The sequence below is a fragment of the Triticum urartu genome, chromosome 4A, assembly GCF_056163025.1.
Source record: "Triticum urartu cultivar PI428250 chromosome 4A, HENAU_Tu73, whole genome shotgun sequence".
NCBI classification, from domain to species: Eukaryota; Viridiplantae; Streptophyta; class Magnoliopsida; order Poales; family Poaceae; genus Triticum; species Triticum urartu.
The window spans coordinates 516,700,978-516,708,734 of NC_141876.1; the positions used below are offsets into that span (position 1 = coordinate 516,700,978).

The 7,757-nt window shown below is 53.1% G+C and overlaps 1 protein-coding gene across 1 annotated transcript; it reads left to right on the forward strand.

The window, feature by feature from the left end:
- Positions 1 to 930: 930 nt before the first annotated feature.
- LOC147976364 (uncharacterized) lies at positions 931 to 3,974 on the forward strand. Its single transcript, XM_087520833.1, has 3 exons — positions 931 to 2,377; positions 2,603 to 2,870; positions 3,767 to 3,974. The coding sequence occupies exons 1-3, from the start codon at positions 931 to 933 to the stop codon at positions 3,972 to 3,974; spliced, it is 1,923 nt and encodes a 640-aa protein (XP_087376959.1).
- Positions 3,975 to 7,757: the final 3,783 nt, after the last annotated feature.

The window sequence follows — 7,757 nt, forward strand, 5'->3', positions numbered from 1 at the left end:
TGCAGCCATGCAGGTGCTAGCCGTACACGTGGCGCAAATTCATTAGTGTCTGAGCAGACACGCATCATCACAATCTTACGACTATACATATTTTTGGTTTGGCTATGGGCATGCATCTAGATTGTAGAGGCGTACGTGAAGCAAGCACGAGCAGGATAGATACATACGTGGTGCGTGCCGAATAATGGCGGCACTGGTGCAGCTTTAATGGGCTCCGGCCGGCGCGACGATGAGCAGCAATGGCGTGCACGCGGAGGAGCGGAAGAGGAGGACGACGCGTTGGCTTGGCTCCCAACGCCCAGCTCCGAACAGAGAGAGAGACATCCCATCCGATCCAGAAGGATCCCAGCAGCAGTGTCACTTCACAGACGGAACCGAACTACTATACTATGCTCCTTTCCGAAAGAAAAGGAAAACTACTGTGCCCTTTTCTCAGCACGGGCAGAACTGGTGCACACCGCTGCAAGTTTAACTCCCGAACAGAAAGCCATGGACTCATGGACTGGCATGCAGTGTTGGTGTAGCGCTATCGTTCTGGCCATTGATGACCTTGCTGGTACATTTCTTGGCAAAGGATGCACCGGGCTTGACACGCACACTCACAAACATCCCCCCTGATCAACCACCCAAGTGCAGCGTCGGTTTGCAGCTGCTTTTTAGATAAGCCTTGGTCTCCAACGGCCTGTTCACTTTGGCTTGCCACGTCAATGATGTACTATTCTCCGATCTTGCCTCGCTAAGGATCAAAGCTTCCCGCCCCGCGATCAGAAGGTGCCCTGGCCTCACGATGAACCCCCCCCCCCCCTCCCTGTTAGAGCGTGGACTAGCTTCCCACTTGGATTGCACGATCGTTGCACGATCGTCTCTCCCCACGTCCTGCCGCGGTTGCGCCCGGCTCCCCTATTTATGTATTCCTCTCTGTATTCTGTAATGACAACTGAACAATCAAGCATTTTACATGGTATCAAATATCCGATCCATCTCTCCCCTCCCACGATCGCCGTGACGAATCCAGGCGAACCACCCAACACCGGCGGCCAGCCAACCCTACCTCCAAACTGCGGCGGCCAGCCTACTCTTCCCCTCACCGTCGGCCAGCCCACACCTTCTTCCCCAGTCATCCAGCCTGCCATTCCCTCCGCTCTCTCCTTCAGCGATACGATCACTGACATCACTCCTTTCATCCCCATTGTTCTTGATCTCCACAGCCACAACTACTATCATTGGAGGCATCTCTTCGAGATCCATCTTGGTCGCTGTTCTCTCCTTCATCACATCACCGGCGATACACCACCGGCCCCCGCCAATCCCAGATGGCTCAAGGATGATCTTGCCATTATTCAGTGGCTGTATACCCGCATCTCCACCGAGCTCTTCAACCTTGTAGTGACCGATGGTGCCACCGCCCGTGACATCTGGCTCGAGCTCCGCCGGCTGTTTCAGGACAATCGCGACGCTCGCATCTCTGCGCTCAACACGGAGCTCCGCACCATCACTCAAGGTGATCGCCCTGTCGGCGTTTTCTGCCAACGCATCAAAGCCATCGGCGATGAGCTGCATGAGCTCGGCGAGGTGGTTGCCGACCGCTCCCTCCTTCATGCGCTCATGGGTGGCCTCGACGACCGCTTCGCCCAGCAGGCGACCTTGATCCCCATGCTCCGGCCTCTGCCAACGCTCGCCGAGGCGCGCTCCATGCTCCAGATGGAGGAGCAGAATCAGGCGCGCAAGGCCAGCACGCCTCACCTCTTCCACACCTCGGCTCGCCCTGCTCCGACTCCTGCGGGTTCGTCCGCGGCTTCCTCTTCGGCGCCTCCAGCACCTCAACCACCGCCGGGGTGGCGCCCCAGCCCCAACTACAAGGGCAAAAACCCGATCTATCGGCCACCAAAGCAGGGATCGGCGTCTTCTTCGTCGAGCTCTACTCCTGCACCGCCAACCGCTGCACCATCTCCTGCGCCTTCCTCACCGGCTCCCTCAACATGGCGCCCTCCACATGATCCCTGGACGGGGCTCGTGCAGGCTTGGCCCATGCCATGGTCTGCACCCTCCCCGTACGGTGCTCCGCCGGCCTACACCGGCGCTTGGGTGCCCGGCCTTCGCCCTTCCATCGGCGCTCCTGGGCTCCTGGGCTCTCGTCCACCACAGCAGGCCTACACCGCCTATGCTCCTCTGTACCAGGCCGCGGCGGCGCCAACGGCGCACTCCTTGTACCCCTACGGGATGCCCACACCATCAACCTGGGAGCACGCTGCATCACCAGCGCCATCGCCACCTCAGCCACCCGCCGCTGCTGCTGCTCCTTCATCTTCGACCGTGCCGGCCTGGGATCAGGCCGCCTTCATCGCCGCCATGAACTCTCTCACCACCCAAGACGCAGGTAACGAGTGGATCTTCGACTCTGGTGCATCTGCGCATATGTCTGCATCTCGTAGCTCGCTTTCTTCCATTCATCCCTCTCTTCTCTTTCCCTCCATTACTCTTGGTAATGGTTCCACTGTCCCTGTCTCTTGTGTCGGCACTTCCTCTATCCCTTCCTCTCACTCCCCTCTTCTTCTTCGCGAGGTTCTAGTCGCTCCTGCCCTCATTAAAAACCTCATCTCAGTTCGCCGTTTCACTATTGATAACCAAGTTTCTGTGGAATTTGACCCTTTTGGATTGACTGTGAAGGATCTTCGCACCCGGATGGAGCTGGCGCGCTTTGATAGTTCGGGCAATATGTACACCGTCCACGGCGCCTCCACTCCTTCGCCCCACGCCATGCTCGCCTCCATCAGTCTGTGGCATCGACGGCTCGGCCACCCCAACCATGCTACTACAACCACCCTCCTCGACGCGTTTAGGATCCCTTACAGTCGTGACTCTCATGACTCGTCTCTATGTCAATCGTGTCAATTAGGCAAGCATGTTAGGCTGCCTTTTAGTTCTTCTACTACCAGTAGCTCTTTCCCTTTTGAACTGTTGCATTGTGACTTGTGGACGTCACCTATCCCTAGTGTATCCGGTTTCAAGTACTATCTTGTTGTTCTTGACGATTATTCTCACTTTATATGGACCTTTCCCCTCCGAGCGAAATATGATGTTCACAGCTTGTTCGTCAACTTCCAGCGTTACGTTTCCACTCACTTCTCTCTTCCCATTCGCTTCTTGCAATGTGATAATGGTCGCGAGTTCGACAACACCCGCAACCGTGAATTTTTTCTTCACCACGGCATTCTTCTCCGGTTTTCATGTCCCTACACCTCGCCCCAAAATGGGAAAGCTGAACGCTCACTTCGCACGATCAACGACATTCTCCGTACCCTACTCATCCACGCATCCATGCCTCCTCAATATTGGGTTGAAGCGCTTCGGCATGCCACATATTTACTTAATGTACGGCCCACCAAAACTTGTCCTCGCTTCTATCCCTATGAGTCTCTCTTCCTAGCCCCACCCACCTACGCCGATCTTCGTATTTTCGGTTGTCTATACTTTCCCAACTTATCTGCCACCACTGATAACAAACTCTCACCTCGTTCCTTGCCCTGTGTCTTGTTTGGTTTTTCTGATTCCCACAAAGGCTATCGCTGCCTCCATCTTCCTACAGGTCGTGTTATTCTGTCTCGCCACGTCACGTTTGATGAAACCATTTTTCCTTTCGCCACTCACGCTACCCCCAACTTTTCTGCCCCAATTTCCAGCGCTGTCACTCCTTCACCACGCTCTTCAGCGATTGACGTGCATGGCGCTGTTCATCTGGACCCTACTCACCCACTGCATGCCCAAGATTCGCCACCCACTACTGCTTCCGCAACCGACCAACCCAGCCACGGCGATCTCTCGGATCGCCCGCCACCCAGCTCCCCGGGCCCCGCCACTCCACCACACAGCTCCCCAGGCCCCGCCACTCCACCAACCAGCTCACCTGGTCCCGCCACTCCACCTACCAGCTCTCCAGGCCCCGCCACTCCACCAATCCCGAATCCTTCTTCTGATTCAGCTGGCCCCTCCATGCCACCGACTGCTGTTCCCATTCCCATTCCTCGTAACGCCCACACCATGCACAGACGCAGTAAGTCTGGCTTTGCCCAACCTGTTGCTCGCCTCAACCTCACAGCTTCCACATCTCCTATCTCCCCCATTCCCACCTCGTACAAAGCAGCCCTTCTCGATCCGAATTGGTTCCAAGCCATGAAAGAAGAGTATGATGCCCTTCTTCTCAATAACACCTGGTCGCTCATTCCTTGACCTCCTGGTGCAAACGTAGTCTCTGGGAAATGGGTGTTTCGTCATAAATTCCATTCGGATGGTTCCCTCTCCCGCTACAAGGCTCGCTGGGTTTGTCGTGGCGATTCCCAGCAACCCGGCATCGATTTCAACGAGACATTCTCTCCGGTCGTCAAACCTAGCACCATCCGTGTAGTTCTCAGCTTAGCCGTCTCCTCCTCCTGGCCCATTCACCAACTCGATGTCAAAAACGCCTTCCTACACGGCTCTCTCACTGAAACCATTTACTGCCGGCAGCCGCTTGGGTTTTCCCACTCTTCCTACCCTGATCACGTCTGCCATCTCCAAAAATCCTTGTATGGACTTAAACAAGCACCCAGAGCTTGGTTTCAACGGTTTTCCTCGTTCATCCAGAGTCTCGGATTCATTCCCTCACGTTCTAACTCCTCTCTGTTCATCTACCACTCTTCCACCCACACTGCATATTTACTCTTATATGTTGATGACATAGTGTTGACGGCCTCCTTTGACTCTTTTCTCACTCACATCATCTCTTCTCCGCGCCAAGAATTCTGCATAACTGACCTCGGTCATCTTCACCACTTTCTTGGTATAGCTGTCTCACGCTCTTCCGCTGGCCTCTTCCTCTCCCAACGCCAGTATGCTATTGAGCTGCTCTCCAAGTCCGGCATGCTGGAATGCCATCCTACACGCACACCTGCTGAGACCGGTGCCAAATTGTCTTCCGCCGGAGAACCCATTCCCGACGCCACCCTATATCGTAGCATTACTGGCGCCCTTCAGTATATCACTCTCACTAGGCCTGAAATCACCTATGCTGTTCAACAAGCATGCCTATACATGCATGAACCACGTCTTCCACATATGAACCATGTCCGCCGCATCCTTCGATACCTCAAAGGTACTCTTGATCACGGTCTCTCCATCACTCCATCCTCTCCAACCTCTCTCACAGCTTACTCGGATGCAGACTGGGCGGGATGCCCTGATACACGTCGGTCTACCTCGGGATACTGTGTTTATTTGGGTGATAATCTGATTTCATGGTCGTCGAAGCGGCAGCTTACTGTTTCCAGGTCGTCTGCGGAGGCTGAGTATCGCTCGGTCGCTCATACAGTAGCGTAGACTGTTTGGATTCGACAACTACTCAGCGAGCTTCACCGACCTCTGCACCATGCTACTATTGTCTATTGTGACAATATTTCCGCAGTGTACATGTCATGTAATCCTGTGCAGCATCGTAGAACTAAGCACATTGAGATAGACATCCATTTTGTTCGCGAGAAGGTAGCTCTAGGTGAGGTTCGAGTTCTGCATGTTCCTACTTCCGCCCAGTTTGCCGACATCTTCACCAAAGGGCTTCCAACAGCAGCCTTCCTCGACATACGCTCCAGTCTCAACGTCGTCGACGCCGTCGCTGACACTGCGGGGGGGGGGGGGGTGTTAGAGCGTGGACTAGCTTCCCACTTGGATTGCACGATCGTTGCACGATCGTCTCTCCCCACGTCCTGCCGCGGTTGCGCTCGGCTCCCCTATTTATGTACTCCTCTCTGTATTCTGTAATGACAACTGAACAATCAAGCATTTTACACTCCCCTCCCCAGAAGGCTACCCCGAGACAGAAACAACGGTTAGGGTTTTCACCCAGAACCTTGGCACAAGGAGGAAAACCACAGCGATGCCTCCAAGAGGGACGTGACACCCACATGCATTGTCCCTGTTGCCGCCGCCTCTAGAGCGTTGAGCTTTCAGTCGAAACCTCACCCACATTACACCGATGTACCAAGGTTGCCTATCCATCCAGAGGGAATGACCACCACCACTAGATCGAGACCTCCAAATCAAGACAAGGGAGCCGCCACTGCTAAAGCAACAACAACATCAGGATTACCCGCTACCCGTCCATCGTCATCCACACAACCAAGGAAAGAGCTACCACCACTGCAGCGCTGCTCGTTGTAGAAGTGGGACATGCTTGAGATATATGCCATCATCTTTAAGAGTTTGTGTCATCCATAAGAGTTGAGCACAATAAGAACCGACTGAGAAACATTCGGCTTCGGCACTAGATAGGGATGCCGAGTTTTGTTTCTTGGAGGACCGAGATATAAGGAGTAAATAGTCAAAAACCATCACAATTGGGATGATACCTTGAAAAACCACCGTTTTCATAAAAGTTTGCCAATGGCACTGTTTTTGAGTAATTTGTTTGCCAAAGGCACTAAAACGATAATTGACCGCTTGTTGCACAAAAACTGATAATGGGGCCCATCCGCCAGGGCCACATGGCACGCGGTAGCTAGCCTAGACGACCGTTAGATAGACATGTTATCTTGACATAGGGCCCACCGAGTAGTACCCTCTCCCTCTAGTTGGTGTGTGGCATTTCGCCGAACACCTAGCAGGCGGCGACTGCCAGCGAATCCATTGTCGCCAGGAGCCAAGCCAAGTCGGACTCTCTGGACGGTGGGGCTTCGGTGACTAAGGTGCCGAGAGGAAGAGGAGGAGGGATGGCTCTGGATGCCTCTAGATGAGGGAATCACTATCGCCAGCTCGCTACATCGCCTCCCCGAGGTGTGTCGTCTTCGCGGCCAACAATCATCCTGAGCCAAGCCCCCTTGTCCATTAGTGTCGCCTAGCTGGGAAGATTCTCTCCGCAGAAGGAATCGACCTAGGGTGCAACATAAGCCCACTCCGTCGGTCGCTTCCTCCACCACATCGATCTCCGCCACTAGTCCTATCTCATGCGGTTACGCAGCAGTTGGGCGGGGCCGGTGGGCGCACGCACTTAGTCGCGAATCCTTGACATCCTGCATGCTGCTTCTGGACAGCTCCCGCCGCGACGCGCTGATTACTTCCTTTGGTGATCTAAAAATGGAGCATAAAAGATTCTCGCATTTTTCCCATAGGTGACCCTGAGTTATCGAACCCATGGGAGGACAGTATCCTTTAAGTTAGGGTCTCAAATAAGCTTTTGCTAAAGAATTAATTCTATCTTTTGATCGGATCGTAAATCAAACTGACACAAGAAAGAACACTTATAATAAAAATAAGCATGGGTGTGAGGTCTTATGCCTACAACCATATATTTGTGACGGGGCCAAATATGATCTTTAAGATGTGCTTGCTACGTATTAAAGTGGGGGACGTGTCCAAATTACTTCTTGACTGACACATGTCCTACATCAAGAGTCAGTTGTCCAATCAAAGGCTCTATCCATTACACGGGCTTGCCTCGATGATTAAGATTGCAATAATCAAATAAAAGCATTGGATGTTTAATAACTAGGGAATAATTTTATGTTACACATACGAGACGTTAATTCAAAGTCCTTCCATTGATCCCTCCAACAAATACATCGGATTGCAAGACCCTTGCCTCAACCCATACATTACCGAACTACTAACACACGGAGATCAAATCGCACGAAGAACACATCATGAAGATAGATTGATTGGTAATATGTCTTACAATGGATGTTGTGTTTGATACATGGTTACAAGTATGACTAGATTGTGGAGAACTATGA

What these genes read in the sequence shown, in the direction of transcription:
- LOC147976364 (XM_087520833.1), top strand. Translation starts at nt 931, where the DNA reads ATGACAACTGAACAATCAAGCATTTTACATGGTATCAAATATCCGATC. An exon ending in TCTCACCACCCAAGACGCAG is followed by an intron (nt 2,378 to 2,602) that starts GTAACGAGTGGA and finishes ACCTCATCTCAG; the next exon opens with TTCGCCGTTTCACTATTGAT. An exon ending in AGTCGTGACTCTCATGACTC is followed by an intron (nt 2,871 to 3,766) that starts GTCTCTATGTCA and finishes TGCATGCCCAAG; the next exon opens with ATTCGCCACCCACTACTGCT.